Consider the following 18,742-nt stretch of genomic DNA (forward strand, 5'->3'; position numbering starts at 1 on the left):
ATCCATTATTCTACATTCCACATTGAGGGATAAAAAAATATTGTTGACAATTATAGAATGCTAAAGATAGCTCTATACTTTTTAAATGAACAATGATAAAAGCCTTGAAAAATTCCCTTTGATGTGAATGGAGTCTTCAGCATTTTGAAATACAATAAAATGGATTAATTGCTACTCATTAGGCAGCAAGTTGGGACAGCTTTGAATGCGCATTCTCTTCTTGGCATTAGCTATTGCCTGGCTGAAATAGCCAGCTTTTGTATTTACTACTGTCTTCTCTAATAATAAGCAAATTGGAGAGCAGGGCTAGAAACATTCAAGTGCTCTCTCTCTTTTGTCCAGAAAAATTGTATAGTTTCACAATTTGTTTATCTTTTTTGAACTACAGCTAATAATTGCAAAGGTTATGTGAATCAATATAATATATGAGCAGAAATAACATCTGCAAAATTACTTATTAGAAAACTATTTTATGTCAGTGTCTTACGCTGTACTGTAAAATCCATTTTGTGAGCAAATTGCTGTTTCTTCTTCACCACATCATATTTTTCTCCTACAAGAAAAGTTTTGTCTTAAAAAATCATTCAGTAGGTTTTAGGGCTTTTTGAATTCACGTGATCTTTTGTTGCCCTTAATTTTCTTATGTCTTAGATATTTTTTTCAAAATCCATCTAGTCAATGTGGTATTGAAAGCCCCATTTATCATTCTAGGATAACAGATCCTTTTTCTTTTAGTAGAACTACAGTAAACTGATTGATTATTCTGCTGTTTATGTTGGATTAAAAGAAAGTCAAGCACAAATCCTAATGTGCTGGTTACGTAAAACTTGTTTTACCCTATGTTTCTTTTAATGTATTTAAATTTGTAATTTGGATGTAAAATGGATGATTCTGGAGAATTGTTCTCTGCTAATGTGACAGTGATGCACATTCCAAAATAATGTGTGTAACATAAACCCTAGAGGTCTGGTTCATTAAAAGTTGTATAATCCATTTGTTAGATTCTGACAATTTACCCCTTGTCCATGTGTGCACACGTGCACGCACACACATGCACAAAATCTTTCAAAAGGCTTATAAGTTCAAGTTGGAGACAGCTAAAAATTGCAAGACAAATTCTGAGCTCATTGGAAAATCTAGTGATTTCAATAGAATTCCGGATTTTTACTGGTATGACTGAGCTCTAAATCTAGTCTAGTGCTTCTAACTGTATATCACAAAATACAAGAATTTGGTAATGGGAGAAAAAGAACAGATGATTTTTAAAAGTGAAATCCATGATTTACTTCAGTGTCATTCTCGGGCACCAGTAATCCCATCAGAGCTCATAAATAAAGTAGAGTCAGGGCAGGTCAGTACCAGATGGGACTCATCCAAGAAATACCTTAAACTGCTGCAGGAATTAATGTTAATAATACTGTAGGGAACCTCTTCTTCTGAGTCTATGTTGAACCTATAGCTGTGCTGCTGGATATTCTGGTCCAAATCCTACTCTCATTTACCCCAGTGTAAATATTTGTAACTTCATTGACTTCAGTAGAGCTATTCCAATTTATACACCGGATAACTGAGGCACTCTGTCTTCAATAAGATGTAAAATCAAGGTCCTGACACCTTGTGGTCATTAAAGATCCCATGGCATTCTCTGTTAGAGTAGGCCATGTGTCCTGGCCAAATTCCAATTTGGGTAATTACTGTAATCTGCCTGCCTAAATTCCCCCTACTATTTTAATTGGATATAGTATTCTTCACTTTCTGCCTAAACTGTTCTGAATGTTACTATGTATTATTAATCAGTTATTGTATTTCACCCCAGAAGTGTCTGCATTTCATTGGTGACAATGTGATCGCCTTTGTATTGGTTATGCAGAATTGATGTGGCTATACATGCTGTTGCAATTTTTATTATTTTTGTTATTTTTAAGTGAACTAAAATAAATGTGGCTAGTGCTCATTTTCTGATCCACGTAAAAAAATAACCTTAAAATGGAGATTTTTTTGGAAGACTAGTGTCTTGGCTCTATTTTACAGGTGTCAATCAGCTGCAGCTCTCATTGACTTCCACTAGAATTATGTGTGCTCAGGACCAATGAAAATCGGAGCCTCTTGTCTACTTGTACAGTATTTGATTTTGAAATGAAAGAGAAGTTAAGCCAGGCAACTTTTTAACTCGGAAAAAACTTCCTTTCTAACCAGCTAAAAAACTATGCCAGACCAGACACTCAGAATCCTAACTAGGGTCAGACTCCCAGCTGAAGTTTATGGTGTGTCTCCATTGAAACCAGTTGAAGAACTTATATAGACTTTTTTAACTCTGTGAGATATTTTCCCTCAGGGCTATTCTTGCATTGCCAGTGCTGATCTTCTCTTCTTCCAGCCTAGCAGAATTCAAAATGTAACTAGTCAAAGAGACTGAAATGCATTGCTATCTACAGAAAGGCATGCACCCTCTGGGATGAAATGCAGGGTGTTTAAATGCACGTAGCAACAGTACATTCTATTATTCGTATATATACACATATACACATACGCTTAGCTCTACACGATCAGATTTTTTTAAATTACCTGTTCTGTTCCCCACAATAACTTGCACAAATCTCTCTTCATTGCACAGCCCCTATGACAGCTCTTGCAACTCATGAGTGTCAGATGTATCACTAGTAAAGGGTAATGACAGGTGCTATATCTGGACTTGCTCCTCTGACGTGCGCCTCCTGTAGGAAAATAGAACTCTTTAAAAGCTTTTTTCTTTTCTTTTTTGGATTGTCTGTAAGAGCATAATTCATTGTGGGCTTGAGCAATGCCCAGTTAGCCATTTATATCCCAAACAGAGCATTTGCTATTTAATCCCCAGTAGAGTTTAGATTCACAGAAGAGCAAATTCCATATAACAGCAGAGCAATGTATATTTGGGAATTCAAAAAGAAGCCCATGAATTGGCCTGCATTGTTTATGTGAAGGCACTGGATATATCATACCTAGAGAGGAGGCTGTGCAGGTAATGTTGGTTCTTTCAAACCAAACTAATTTCAAACTTTCATTGCGGGTTTTGCCTAAGTAAAGGCTGCAGGATTAAGCCCTAAATCTGTATTCACCAAGTCAGAAATCAAGGACACTACACATGTTGTCTGAGGGCCCATATTATATTTTTACTAGAGTTTCAGTCAGAAGGTTCTTTTCTACTGTGCAGGACGTTAGTGGAGTCAGCCTTTTGAATCAGCAGATCTCCTGAGACCTCAAGAGCCTCAGAGTCCCGTGTCCCCTACAAAGCTGCTCACTGTCCTTTTCTCCCTGACAGCTGGCTTTTATGGGAACCGGTTGCTTTCAGCTGCTTCCCCTGTGGCTGTGCAGGAGCAGTTATGATGGGTCCAACAGGTGTTAATGCTGACTTCAAGAAGCATTAACATTTGATTGGATTTCTGCCTATAAACCTGCAGGTTGTGGAAGGGAGGAATGCTGCTAAGAGTAGCTACTCCCCTGCCTCAACTGCCGTCAGGTTCCTATAAACCAGCAGAGGCCAAAATATACAAAGCTCCATCCAACAGAGGATCTTCCATAGGATCACACCAAGGCATGGAACGTGCTGAAGGGACCAATACCCACCATCAAGATCTGCTGCTCTCTGCAGTGGAGCAGAGCATAGTTCCCCGAGTGTTTTACTTTTTTTTATCTTTTGATGAATTCAGTCCCTCGGGTGAATATATTTATTTGTTATACCTTATATGTAATATTTGGCAAACCGCTCTTCTTTGTCTCTATTACGCTGTGAAGTACTTTTACTAAATCTTCTGTTATACACAAGCATTTTAACAAACTGTTTGTGTTGTATCCATGGTAACAAGCATGGTAAGTATTTTAAACTAAATCAAGTATATGTACATTAGCTGTGCTTGGCAGATTTTTTTGGCTAGCTTTTACTGTATTCTCAGCCTGTGCTGTTTCTAAAGAAGCTGTTCAAAGGAAGAAACTGCTCACTTATAATACTACTACATATAGCTTTAGAGGAACATATATGCACATTCATGTACCATATATAAAAGCATGCATCCCTTGCCAGATGCTTGCTACTTTGCTTGTAAAAATGACTTGCCTATTATTGCTTGTGTTCCTTCACTGTAAGTCGTGGACCTAAACATTAGCATTTATTAATACAATATCTACAATGAGGAACCGTGATCTGGCATTGAGTAACAAAATTTACTGTGTGCCTATTTTTACTGTCCTAATACATCCACTTTCCTAAATCTATAATCAAACAGTTTTTTTTAAAAAAAAAAAAGCCAGGTCTTTGTGCTTAAAAGCAGGGGTTTTTTTGGTGTTTTGGAAGCACTGTAAATTATTAATGGAATATTCTCAAATTGGAAGTTATCAATATTTCCTTGTTTTTGTGATGATTTAAAATATATATATATTGGATATCAGAATTTGAAATGTTTTGTCTGTGTATAAACATGAAGAGAAATAATGTCCTGTTCACAAGTGACTGTAATTCTGTGTTTCTCCTTAGAAGTTTTCATTAAGGGCAAATTCTCTCAGATCCGCATGGTTGAGCTCAACTCTCATAGGTCCCAGTCCTGCAATCAGAGCCATACATGGAGACCTCTATTGAAGACAAAGCTTAGATGAAGTCAGTGAAGCCTGCATTGCAAAGGGATCTGCCTACGTGGATCCGATTTGCAGAACTTGGGGAACAATTTGCTCTTCCAGAGTTCTCTGCATGTCAGGAGAGCAGACTGAGAGAGTTCAGCTCTGCCATGCATCTCTGAGAGAAAGATTTTTGCTTTGAGGAAATTTTGAGTGTATTTTAGCCTTCATGCTATATTTTTCTGCATGGTTTTCTATTTTTCGTTTTCTGTGGCCTTTAAAGTTTGGCTTATGTGCGTGTAGCTGCACTTATTTAACAGGATTTGCTGTGCCAAATGTTTTAAGAATCCATGTAATTGTCATGTTAAAGGATCAGACTGCAAAGGACAAGGCACTCCAGCACATGGCAGCAATGTCATCCGCTCAGATAGTATCAGCTACTGCTATACACAACAAGTGGGCCTGCCAGGAATTCCCCGTCCTACATTTCCTGGTGCACCTGGGGTAAGTTGTTAACTGACGCCAATAAAAAGTTTATTTCCTAACAACAATCAGTAAGAAATAAAGACTAGATCAATGGATTTATGCGCAAATTGTACTTACATCTGTGTTTGCAAAATGTATAAGTAATTTTGTGAATAAATATATGAAATTAGTCTACAAAGAAGACAATTACAAAGTTGTTTTCTCCCACCCCCTCTAGTTTTGGCCAGGAATGATACAAACAGGGCAGCCGGGATCCTCACAAGAGTAAGTCTGAAAATAAGAATGCTTTTTAATGCAGTATGTAACTCGTCAGTGGAATTCATTGCCAGAGGATATTATTCAGGCAAATACTTAGCAAGATTAAAATAGAAGATTAGACTATTATATTAACCTTTTTCAGTTACAAAGCTCCTATCACTCCTGTTAAACGTTACAAGTGATAACACTTCCGTAAGACAGAAGCTGAATATTAACTGTGGACAATAATCCCCCCCATGGTATAGAATTGCACTGTAAAGAAAGTATATGATAGCCTTGTGTGTATGTATATGTGTGTTTCCAACACAAATCTTACCTCACTCATTTTATATACAGGACATGGTGGGAGATGTAGAGGAAGATAGCCCAGACATCTATTTTTCTGTAGGGCAGGGAATGACCCCTTCATGTGAGCCACAACTAGATGAAAGGCCTGGCCCTGTTCAGTGGGGTTTGAAGCTGCATGGCACGTTGGTAACAGCAACTTCATGTAGAGAAGAGACTTCTAAACCTGACTATTCAGCCCCAGCCCTACAGGAAAGCTTGATCTGTGGAATACCTCCTCCCAGCTCTCTTTATAGGCCTTATCCAAAGCTCGTTGAAATCAGTGGGAGTCTTTCTGTTGGATTCAGTGGGATTTGGATTCACAGAAGGCCAGAAGCAACCATTATGATCATCTAGTGTGACCTCTGTTACTGTTATCCAGTAATTCCTGAAATGGAGGGAATTATTCTTCCCTACTACCTGAGTCAGTGGTTCTCAACCCTCTTGCAGTCCAATCAGCACACAAGTGTGGCCCATGTGACATCCTCAGGGCCATAGAGGTAGTATATATATTATGTGGATGCAATCCTCATAACACACAGAGAGCTGCATCTGCGGCACACAATGGCAAATAGATTGAGAACCATTGACCAAAGTGAACACTGTCAAGCCCAATAACTTGTGAATCAGGCTTTGTTTTACATTTGGGGTGACCCCTCCTTGCTTCATAACCTGTTTGTTGACTATCTTTTAAATATGCCTATTAGGAAAGAGACATCTGGGTGTATAAATATTATTAACAATGTATTTCCTTGTGCTATATGACTAACTGAATGAACTGTGAATTGTATAGTATGTGATTTTGTGTAACTAATTATTCCAGTGTGAAGCCATTCGTTCAGCAGGCATATCCTATTCAGCCAACAGTCACAGCTCCCATTTCAGGTAACTTCATTTTTTAGCTTCCTTTAAACAGAGCTGAATTGCATAAGGAAAAGTAATGAGTGTGTTGTATTAATTTCTGAGCCCCACAGAGCCCACTAATCTGTGTCCAGAGCCTCATATGTCCCTTCCAGATATCAATGGACAAGCAATTGATAAATTATGAAGAAAAATCACTGCTTAAGTAGGAAAAAGGGACTCCTAATCCCAGCACTGCCATACATGCCAGCAGTGCCTGTGGCACTAAAGTATATCACCTGGTGGTATTGTATATGATGCAAGAAAATGACTTATGAAGAACATACTGGGTAATGGGCTGCATATTGCAATTTAAGGGCTAAATCTTGCTTCCCTCACTCATGCAAAGTAAATTGCATTTACTTAAATCAGAGCTAAAATTGTACCAAAATAATTTATATTCAGTCCTACAAGGTATAAAACATGTCACTGCCAGTATATACACTATTGATCTTTCTCTCCTTCCTGAGAATCTCAGGTTAGAAGCCAGTAGGGTGACGAGATGTCCCAATTTTATAGGGACAGTCCCGATTTTTGGGTCTTTCTTATATAGGTTCCTTTTACCCCCCACCCTCATCCCAATTTTTCACACTTGCTGTCTGGTCACCCTAGAAGTCAGTGCCACTAGAACTCTCCTCTGCTAGCTACTCCTTAGTCTGGTAGAAGCGTTATACCTCAAAGCAAAAGAGGCTATGATTGCCCAAAACTGTGTCTGTGATCTTTCCCCCTATTTGTCATCTCATGTACATTTCATTGCTAGTTTCAATAATGGGCATTATTTTTATGCAAATGTCAACAAACTGTGTCCCTCAGGAAACTTCCTTATCCCTTTATTTGTCATTTATTGGCTGTTCTCGATTCTATCCATTCTTCTCTACATTATAATTTCCTACTACAGATTACTTGAAAGATGCTAGCCATCTTTCCAAGTGAAAACTTTCCTTTGTAGTTTTTCATATCTCACTCTCGTCTCATTTTTCCTAACTTACGTAATGTTGCTCCCGATGCCAGAAATTGAGTCATCTTCAACTTTTAGTCTTTCATATCTCCTTTTGGAATCTGTTTCTTGCCACTGCTAGAACACTGCCAGAATTTTCAGCATTACTAAAATCCATATTCACATTTGACTGTTGCAATTCCCCTTTTTATATAGGATTCCTAAATCTCCACTATCTAAATTTGAGGTGCAGAAGAATTATAGTCAGATTCCCATTCCAGGGAGTACTTGTTACCTGACTCCTCTTTCACCTTCACTGGCTTGTTGTCCATCTCTCTGAACCCACTTCAGAAATGTCGTCTTGGTTTTTAAATCTCAGGGGATTAGCTCTGCCCTGCCTTCTGTGGTGTCTTATCTGTCTATCTCCCCTGGTCAGTTGCTCCACTCCTTCTTTATTCTTTCTCCTTTTGTGACTTTACATAATTTGAAGGAAGAGAACAGTTACAGTTTTAGTTGTGGTGAATCAGTTCCGATGGTAGACATGCTTCCTCATAATAGGTCCAGTCGCTGACCCTTTATTCTCACTTTAAGTTACGATTCATCTTCCTACATTAATTATTTATTATTATTTGTATTGCAGTAGTGCTTAAAGGCCCCACTGTGCTAGGCTCTGCACAAACACATAGAAGAGCCCTGCCTTGAAGAGCTTACACTGTAAATAGACAAAAGTGGGAGGAGGAACAGGAGAGGAAAGCCCAAGGTCACACAGCAGGTCAGTGGTGAGCCAGGAATAGAACCCAGGTCTCCTGACTCCCATTAGACCATGCTGCCTATGAATGACCATGCTGCCAATGAAATGTCAGTTGTAATGCTGTGTAAAGTGTACAATAATCAATAATATAGTTTAAGCAAAGATTATAAAGTGACACGCTAGTCAGATAAATCAAGGAAGCTCCACTTTTGTTTCACACCGTCCTTAGCTTGACCAACCACATTGATACTATGATCAGTAGGTTGGAGCCCCATCTTTCCATGTTGTTTACCTTTAAAAAATAATAAATCCACATTGATTTAGGTTTTTTTTTATCTGAATTAAGAAGAGCCCTATGGCTTCTAGTTAAATTTAATATAGAAAATGGAAGTTGAGAAATTGACTGACTTGTACATAACAATAATACTTTGTATTTCAGGGTTTGAGCCTACATCAGCTCCAGCACCCTCAGTTCCCGCTTGGCAGGGTCGATCTATTGGTACAACCAAACTCAGACTGGTGGAATTCTCAGCTTTTCTGAACAACAGAGAGATCCAGAATCAGTAGGTGTTATCCAAAGAAATGCCCAGTAAACTTAAATAGTTCTCTTCTCTTCTTAGTTGTACCTACCCATTTCTAGCCTCTTTCTGCATGCTTTCCACTGTTGGCACTGATGTCACTTTGAGGCAGTATTTTTCAAGGCTGCTATGATAGATATTGATCAATGCACTGTAATATTACTCTGATTACAGTACAATTTTTCCCTTTTCCACTTTTTTTTTATAGAAGCTATTGCTTATGAAAGTGAGGGGCTGTGTCATGTTTGCCTCCTTTGAGTGCCTCCATTCAGTTTCACTGCAAGCTGCACTACATAGCTGTGTCAGTGTGCCTCATTGCTGGTCCAGTCTTAATGGCTTGCTGACTCAATCTTCCAGTTATACAAAATTGCATGGTGATTTGGGCCACAGTTTAGCAAAGTACACCTCTACCCCAATACAACGTGCTCCCCAGGAGACAAAAAATCTCACCGCATTATATCGAACTTGCTTTGGCCCCCCCGTTCCTTGTTCCCTGACCGCCCCCTCCAGAGACCCCCATCCCTAATCACCCCCAGGACCCACCCCCTACCCAACCCCCCCTGCTCCCTGTCCCCTGACTGCTCCGACCCCTATTCACATCCCCCGCCCCCCAACAGGCACTCACCTGCAGTGGCGGGAAGCGGAGCAACACGGCCCCAGCCCACTCCACTCCGCCACCTCCCAGCCGCGGTGCTTTGCTTCCCGCCACTGGTGAGTGCAGGGAGGTTGGGGAAAAGACGTCCTCTGCACTCACCGGCGGTGGAAAGTAGAGCGACGCGGCCCCAGCCCGCTCCACTTTCCTTGCCCCGGCCCCAGCCCTGTCGCTGGGTGGGTTGGGAAAGGTCCCACATTCACCTGCAGTGGGAAGCGGAGCGCTGCGGCTGAGAGCTGGTGGAGTGGAGCAGGCTGGGGCCGGGCTACTCCGCTTCCACCGCTGCTGGTGAGTACGGGGGGGATCCCTTCCCCCGAGCGACATGGCTGGGCCGGGGCGAGGGAAGCGGAGCGGGCTGCTCCCGGCCCCCTGCTAATCCCCTGGGCCACTCTGGGCCTGCAGGGCCCCCAAAAGTGCCCCCCACAGCTCCTGCCTCCCAGACCCTTGGGGGGGAGCTCCTGACCGCCCCCGAGACTCTCTGTCCCTTATCCAGCCCCTTGGCCCCAGCCCAACACCTGTAACATGCTGCTCAGAGCAGCGTGTCAGAACTTTACCGCATTGTATGCGAACCTGCGTTATATCAGGTCGCGTTATATCGGGGTAAAGATGTACTTAAGCATGTGGTTAATTCCTGTTGAAATCAATGGGTTTTAAGCACATACTTAGAGATAAGCTTGTGCTTAAGTTGTTCCTGGTACAGGGACATAATTTAAGGACATGCTTACAATTTAGCATGTCCTTAGGTGCTTTGTTAAACCCAGGCTTTTGTGATTTGGGCAAAAATTTCTCTAGATACCAAGAAAAGAATGTAATCACTTCTGTTGCTTTCAGTTTGAGTCTCCAGGAGCGTATCATTCCACTGAGTCACCTAGTTTATATTTTTTAAGGAACAGCCATTTGGACAAGAAGTTATTTTGCTTCAAACAAACGCTGAGAGTAAACCTTCCTAACCTAATTTGATTTTAAACTTGTTTAAATTTCTGCTCCAATGAAGACAGCAAGAATATTTGAGTAGTTTGTACAACTTACCTGTTTAAAGATCTAAATGTGGTGCTTGCTTTGACTTCAGTCCGTTTCTCAGTGCCAAATTCAATATTTAAAAAATATCTAGATTCTGCACTGCAAAATCTCAGGCAAGTCCATGGAGCTGAGTGTAATATTTCTTATTTAATCCAACCATTAGTGAGCTCATTTGATGAAGTAGCTCCTAATATTAATCATTGTGTTGTGTCTTTGCCATGAAAACTTAGCAGCTTAACTCTCCTACTGCATGTCACAAAACACAATGACTCAAAAGAGCTTGTGTCAGTTTGCAGTGGAAAAACATGTTGTTGAACCTGTGAATTTTTATTGAGATTATTGTTGAAAAGCAAATACTCTCATGAGCATGTGGTATAGACAGTCTTTTCTTCTTCAAATTGCTGGTAAAATACAGTAGCTTGGAGTAGCATGGAGCTGTCACATGGTGTTTATAATTCTGTTCTGGAAACCATAGAATTTATGGGCTATAGCTAGGTGATGTTATCAAGGGAGTGTTTACACTGCATAATGGAGATCAGAGACATAGTACAGCAACCATCAAAGGAATCCATAAAACAGAGAAACATTAAACTAAAAAGTGCAATATATTTCAGCAGTGAGATATTAAAATATATGACCATACGTTGGGTTGCTAACTGTCATATTTTGGCATGCTGGTTTAACTGGAGTGTCTGTGTTTAGAGAGAGGGACAGTTCTACTCTATTACACTGAGTAACAGTAACTCAACTAACTTTTGTATATTTATAATATTGTTTTTTTATCCCCCTGGTTATGCATTCCATCAATTCCACTATTCATTTGGAACAAAAGTAGCACCCTTGTTTCTATGTTCTTGTCTAATGCAGTGGCTTTAATACGCTCTGGGGGTCAGACTCTGAGCTCCTTTACCTCAGTGTAAATCAAGAGTGATTTCCTTGAGAGGGAATGGTAAACTGTATACATCTGGGAACAAATGACATAGGCTGTACTTGCAGGGTCGGGGACTCTATCCTGGGAGGCAGTGATTCTGAAAAAGATTCTGGGATTATGTGAGCTCCCAGTGTGACACTGTGACCAGGAGGGCTATAGTGTGATCCTTGGATGTATCAACTGGGGAATCTTGAGTAGGAGCAAGGAGTCCTGTATTTAGCATTGGCGCAGCTGCACTTCGAGTATTGTGTTCAATTGTGGTCTCCACAATTTAAGAAGTATGTTAATATATTGGAGAGAGTTCAGGGAAGAGCTGTGAGAATGATTAAAGGAATAGTAACCATGCTTTAAAATGATAGACTCAAGAAGCTCAATCTATTTAGCTTAACAAAGGAAGGTTGAGGGGTGACTTGATCACAGTTTATAAGTGCCTACATGGGGAACAAATGGCCTCTTCCATCTAGCAGACAAAGGTATAACAAGATCCAGTGGCTGAAATTGAAGCTAGACAAATTTGCACTAGCAATATGGTGTAAATTGTTAGCAGTAAGGATAATTAACATTAGAACAACTTACTAAGGGTTATGGTGGATTTTCTATCATTGGCAGTTTTAAAATCAAGAATGGATATTTTTCTCTAGTTCAAATAGGAATTACTTCAGAGAATCCCTCGGGCCTGTGTTATACAAGATGTTAGCGTAGATTATCACAGTGGTCCCTTCTGACCTGAGAGACTATGAACTCAATGGAATTACTCCTGCAGTATATTTACGCTGAATGTTTTATTTTTCTTAAATGTATAGAGATACAATATCTATAGGTCCCCATTCTGTCTCTGAGCACCTATACCATAATTTAAAAACATTCAAGAGGACTGCCCATAAATATAACAACTTACTCTCCTCCTCAAGAGTCTGGGGAAAGAGATGCCCCTGGCAGCATGCACAAATCCAGACTCTGGAATACCAAAGGTGAGAATGAGTTCCAAAGTCATTAGCCCTTCTCAGACAATGTACTGTCAGCAGCTTCCTGTCTTTTATATCAAGGGAGCGCCCACCCAAGTGCCTTTGCTGGTCTCATTGGTGGCTGTATTTCATGAGGAGAAAGGTGGACTCTCAGGTAACAAGGTCCCTAATCATCTAGGGTTTTGTAGATTAAAACCAAATTATGTAGAATTCCATCTGGAAACTTAGTGGGAGCCCCAGTGTAGATCACAGAGAACTGGTTATAAAGCGCTCCTGCTCCCAGTGTATAAGTGGGATGCAGCATTCTGTACTAGCTTCAGCTTCTGCAACTCTCTTGGCTGCAGGAGCTACCACTCCCAACACCACTCCCAACTTGCAAACCTGTTTTGCAAATGACAGTCACACTTCCTCAATGAAGGGTGCTGACAGCAGTGCAGCCAATATTTCCAGCCATTTCCCTCAACTCACCAACTTTGTCAGCCTCATGTAGACAGACTCACAGAGAGAAGATTCTGATACAAGCCCCAGTTCCATCTAAATGGGTAATTTGCTCAACTGTTCTGGCTGGCTCAGATGTGATGATGTCATAGATCTGGGTGCCATATTAAATGCAATGCAGACGTCCTTCCAGGGGCTTCATATTCACGCTGTACAGGAAAGGTGTCAATGTAGATCCCTGCAACACCCACACCAGGGAACCTTTGGCACAGAGGACAATTGCTCACAGCTGTCCTTTGGGCTCTTAGTGAGATAGGAGCAGGGCCACTCCAGAGCAGCTCCAGCCACCCTTTCTAGAGTTTTCAAATGATCCAACAAAATCTCATGGTTACTGTATCTCTAGCAGAGGCCAAAATTTACCATTAAGTCCTACCAACCCATAAAGTGATCTGTCAGAGCAGTCTTATCTCTCAGGACTGCCTGATAACTCATTACGTTCCATCAATCTCCAAAGGCACACCAGCAAACCAGTTCCATTGCCCTGTCATTGCAAATCAAAGGAGACAAGGGTCTGTGCATGACAGAAGGGTAAACCTATCCCTTCCACATCCACACTTTGCCCAGAAATGTGAGATAGTGTGTGGAGAAAATAAGGTCAGAATATGACACTTGTTGACCTAATTGTTTTACATTTCTGCAAGTATTTATGGAGGTTCTCAAGAAAGCTTCTTCTTAAGAAGTTCCTAATAAAGAAGTATACCATCATATAGGTTTTGTCTTCATGCAGCCTTGTAAGATGTACAGCATAGAAGTCCATGGCTTATTCACTGTACACCTAGTATATTAGTGATTTATGGGCTCTGGCGTACATAGAATGCTACACAAGAATAGAAGATGTTGCACATGTGTCTCCAAAGTTGTGGGAAAAATGTACATTTGGAAAATAGTATGTGATTGTGTAACTAAAAACAGCATCACGATGCACATGCACAGGGTGGCAAAGTTAAATAAATGAATTTTCTTTCCTAACTTCCGAATGGTTAAAACCATGTAATTTAAACATCCTCTTTATATCGTTTTCATAATGGAATTATTATTATTCTACATTAACATGTAACATTTAGTTTAATAGATATGTATCAAAGTTTGGAAAACATGTCTATTTTATACAACATACAGCATTTGTATCTCTAGGCCATCTTACAGGTTAAAAAATGAATAATAGAGCCGTTCACTGACAAAGTAAACATTGTCCTCCCTCTGAGGAATAGAACGGCTTTAACCAAATATGTTTTTGCCAGATTATATGTGCACTGCAGTCAGACCACTGGAATTAATAATATGAAACCAGCTGAGTGAAGTGAATAGATTTGCAACATAATCGACTACTAATGGTCAAAACATACTGCTCTGGAAACTGTGGGTATCAAAAAGTCATGTCCTAAGTATTATTTTTACATGCAGTAGCTCAGCGTGCAACCCATTGCACTAGTACAGTACATGTGAGACTAAGGCTCAGTAGAGGCCTCTGAGCTCTCATTTTCCAGGCAGGTGCAGACTCTCTGGGAAATGTAACACATACACTTGTATTGCAGAGAAAAGTTAGAAACTTGAATTGAAAAACAGTGGTGAAGAAAACCTGGATAAATACCACAAAGCCCTCTTTGGAGTAGCCTAATATCTTGTAGAGTTCCTGCCATGTAGGGGTGAGAACCCCACAAGCATTTGCCTTTGATTGGGAGGGCATTGCGAGGAGCTCCCATGGTATCAATGCACTACATATACCTGAATGGTCAATTAGAGTACCAGTATTATGAAACTACTTGTATCTTTCTTTTTAAAAAAAATACCAACTGCTTCAGTATTTGTATTTTACAAAATACAAATACAATACAATACAAAATAATACAAAAATACAATACAAGACACGAATAAATTAAATTTATTGTCAGTTATAAACCCAAACTCATATCATTCTTTAGTCCCACTGTGGCGATTTCCTTCCATTTCTGCCCTATTCAAATGTTAACCCTTCGTACCAGAGTTTGAATGCTCAACCATTTGTGTGTTGGGAAGGGAGTCAGTGGCAATGAGAGAGGGTTCGGAAGGCAAGTGAGTAGGAGCAATAGGACAAAAATCTCTGAGGTGGAGTAATAGTAGAAGGCTGAAAGGAGAGAAGATAGAAGGGAGCCAGAGAGATGGGTAGAAGGGAGAAGAGTGGGAGCAACAAGCAACCTGAGAGAAGCTGTGTAGGTGAATGACAGGAGCAGTGTGGGGAGAGCAGGGCACAAGCTGCAGCTAGCTGATCGGCCTGTCAGCAGAATGTTAGGAGATGCAGCTCTTCTAACCAGCAGAGGAGAAGGGTGACGAGCCATCCTTAGGAGGTTGGCGAGAAACCGCAAAGCTAGCCAGGAGGGCAGGTTCTGTGTAATAAAAGGGGTTGGTGCTATGCTGCTTTGCTCATCTAGCTGTTCCTGAAGTGTCACTCTGGCAGCTTCACTTAATTTGTCCTCTTCTCATGGGGAATACGTGAGAGCTCCCACTTCGTTACTTACAGTTTTGAGAGTGGCTGATAGTTTAACATTAATATGGTTTGATTATCTGGATCCTACTGACAATAATTTCATGCAGAATAGTCCAAAGACTATGGAAAAGTCTCCCAAGGGCAAAAGTGGAAGCTTCCTTGCTCAGAACATTGAAAAGGAGAATGAACAAAGCCTTAAAAATACATATTTTAGGGAGCACTCTGCCGTGGCAACATAATGACCTGAGAACTCTTTGGATTTTGCAAGAAATACAACTGATAAAACTTGGTCTGGATTTATCTTGGGCACTTGTGATTTTTTTTTTTCAAGTGACAGAGAATTTTCCAACAAACTCCAAAGCCATCCCCAGAGATGAAATGCTAGCCCTACACCCTGACTTCGTTTAGCTTTGCTTCACAACATTCTGATTGTGTCTATAGTTGTGGCTCTTTATCTCTGCTATGGGAATCTGCTAGTATGGAAATCAGTGTTAATTTTTTCCTAATATAGAAATAATTTACAAACAAGAAGTGCACAATAGTTATGTACATTTTAAGCAATTAAGTTTTAGGTTGTTGTACTCCTTTGTTCCTCTTCTGACCTAATAAATGAATATATGTAAGCTTTTAAACAAGAATCTGCAGAAGCTTTTAAACCACAATCATGTAACACTTTACTCCATCCTTGAAATAGTCCAAGCGTGGCCAAACTTACTGACCCTCTGCGCCGAATATGACAATCTTCAGAAATTCAAGAGCCAGGGCATGCCTGCTGGGGTTCGAGGCTTCTGCCCCAGGGGAGGCACCTGCGGGGCTTGGGGCTTCAGCCCTGCTCCTGCTAAAGCCCCATGACCCTCCTTCCCCTCTGGGCAGAAGCCCCTACCCCATCACCCTGCTGCAAGCAGAGGTCCTGAGCTCCTCCCACCCTGAGTCTAGTAGGTGGAGAATGGTGGTAGAGAGGCATGGGGATGTTTGGCCACCCATGAAATAGTCTTTCAGTACCTTTTTACCAGTAACATTTCACAGTAAATAAAATGAAGTACTATTTTTTACATTAAGCCTTATTTGTTTGAGCAGCGTCCTGTTGACTTCAGTGCGTTTTAAAGGTGTATCCACACAGAACTCATTGCTGGATTGGGGCATTAAAGATTTCTGATGCCCTTCCAATGGTAATGAACATGTAAAAGTACAAGAGCCTGTAACTATCAGGCAGTTCTATGAATTCAGGGTCGGTATTCTAGTAGATTTCAAACCTGCTCCATGGAATCCTGTCCCTTGGAGGATTCTTCTTCCAAATCACAGAATTATTCCATTTAAAGGTGAAATTTTAAATAGCAAAAACCTTCTAAAATTATAGAATGGAAATAATTAGCCTCACTTTAACTGTTGGTATTTTTGGAAATTGCAAAATAAAATGTAGGATGCCACACTTGCAACATCTCTGAATATTGATTCTGCAGCTCCGGATGAATAAAGTGACTCCCTCTTTAATGTGAAAAACAACTAAACATACACGTGCCAAATTCCTGCTACTTTTTCTTCCAAATTCTCTGGTTGTTTATTAGTTCGGTGGTCCTTTGTCCTTACAAACAAACTATAGAATTTCACCTTGTAAGAGAAATCTCACTTTGTAAGAGGAAAAAGTACCTTTCCTTAATTGTATTCCAACTCTGTATATTTGGAACCTTACCAAATTAAATGATCCTATTTACCAGTATGTCATTGTGAGCCTAAGATCTCTTTACTTAGGTGCTTTGTGGTTTCACATAAGAGTTCCTGGGAAGTTCAGAACAAATTTCTGTTCATGGTTAAACCAAGTAAATGTGTTCTCTAACAAGCGGAAGTTGAATCCTCAGGCAGATTAGAGAGAACCTAAACTATTGTCTTCCTTACAGGTGTTTCTAAAATGCAAAGACTCAAAAAGTTAAATTATTATAATACAATAGACCTTCTCCTAAATATATTTTACCTGTCTGATTCTCCAGTTGCACCCCAAATTGATCTGATTAGGTATCTGTTTGTCAGTCTACCTCCAAAAAATTTTTTTTTCTTCCCTCTCTCTTGAGCATTCAACTGTAACTACTGCTTTCACAGCAACTTCCAGCACTCCAGTTTTACATCTAAAATTCCTTACAGCTACAAAGAATAGCATGAAGAGCAAATTTTCCCAATTAACCCACCTATCCATAATGTGGGGTAATAGCATTAGGTCCAAAATTCAGAATTTGTTTGAAATAGAAACATTGGTGGGGAAATATAATCTTAATGGAAATGGTCCATATTTTTTATTTCCGGGTTTGTTTTTTTTAAAAAAGGCTTTTGCATTTAAACGTTATCCTGTAGTATTGTGAGTCCAGAGAGCATTGTGAATGAGAGCCACAAAGTGAAGCTGACTAGAAATAGATCATAAAAGTGAAACTGCTAACCTGTTCTCATTGTGCAAATGCAATAAAATGCAAAAAGTTAACCAAATCACCTCAGCTGATGAAAAAAAATGACATTTTAAAAATTCTCTCTATTTTAACTGTGTAAAATGTTGCAGAGGCTCAGGAGTTTGCTTATGTTATATTATCAACACATCTTAAGCTGTGTTTGAAGTTTATCCTCTTGTACTCTTGATAGGCAGCATATCAAAGATGTCAACTTTTTGGTTGTACAAAACTCCTTGTCTAGCCTCCTTCTTACATAAAAAGAAGAGCAAATAAACTTAAATGTAGATGGATCAATTTTTTTAAAAAGAAATAATTTAATGTGGTGGACTCTAGATTCAAGTTTATTTTAATATAAAGTTGAATTAAGTACACAAAAATATGGAGTTCACTTCTGTTGACATATATAGTGATTATGCGTCTTCACTGTGAAATAAACATATGTCATACTCTGTAAAATTTTCAAACTTTACTTTGACAAGTAAATTGTCAAAATACTCTGTATTTAGACATCTAAATTAAAGTGCCCTGATTTTTTCAGAGGTGCTCAGAACGGACAGTTCCCATTGGTTTAGTATTGATATAATCCTGAAACGGGCTATTTGATAGCAGCCCCTTGTGGCTGCATGGAGCCCCATTGACTTCAAGGGGGACTGTGCAAGTGTAGGGTGTCTACCTGCATAGTTTCTGTGGCAGGATTGTGACCATAGATGCTTAAACTTCGTTGTCCAGTATGCAAATATTGGTGGCAATGAGTAGAAAGACATATGGCAGTAACTAATTCTCCAAAGCTGACCTTTCTTAAAGTTAGTATGACCAGGTGTGAAAGATCATTCACATCATTCTTGTTCAAAATCTGTCACTGTTGCTGAACATTTTCAAAATAAAATAACCACCTTTTTTTATTTTTTTTGGCAGAACCTACCAAAAAAAATCAATTTTGTTGGCTCCCCCTGCTTGCTCTG

General features: G+C 39.9%; 1 protein-coding gene across 1 annotated transcript in view; it reads left to right on the plus strand.

Annotated features, from left to right (window-relative positions):
- Positions 1–18,742, plus strand: part of TEAD1 (TEA domain transcription factor 1) — a 219,003-nt gene that overhangs the window by 161,265 nt on the left and 38,996 nt on the right. Inside the window, 7 exon segments of the mRNA XM_043516495.1 lie at positions 3,835–3,846; positions 4,955–5,045; positions 5,048–5,088; positions 5,288–5,334; positions 6,476–6,537; positions 8,680–8,775; positions 8,778–8,803. Of these exon segments, the coding sequence (XP_043372430.1) occupies positions 3,835–3,846; positions 4,955–5,045; positions 5,048–5,088; positions 5,288–5,334; positions 6,476–6,537; positions 8,680–8,775; positions 8,778–8,803 (375 nt within the window).

This window comes from Dermochelys coriacea, chromosome 6 (genome assembly GCF_009764565.3).
Source record: "Dermochelys coriacea isolate rDerCor1 chromosome 6, rDerCor1.pri.v4, whole genome shotgun sequence".
Taxonomy (NCBI): domain Eukaryota; kingdom Metazoa; phylum Chordata; order Testudines; family Dermochelyidae; genus Dermochelys; species Dermochelys coriacea.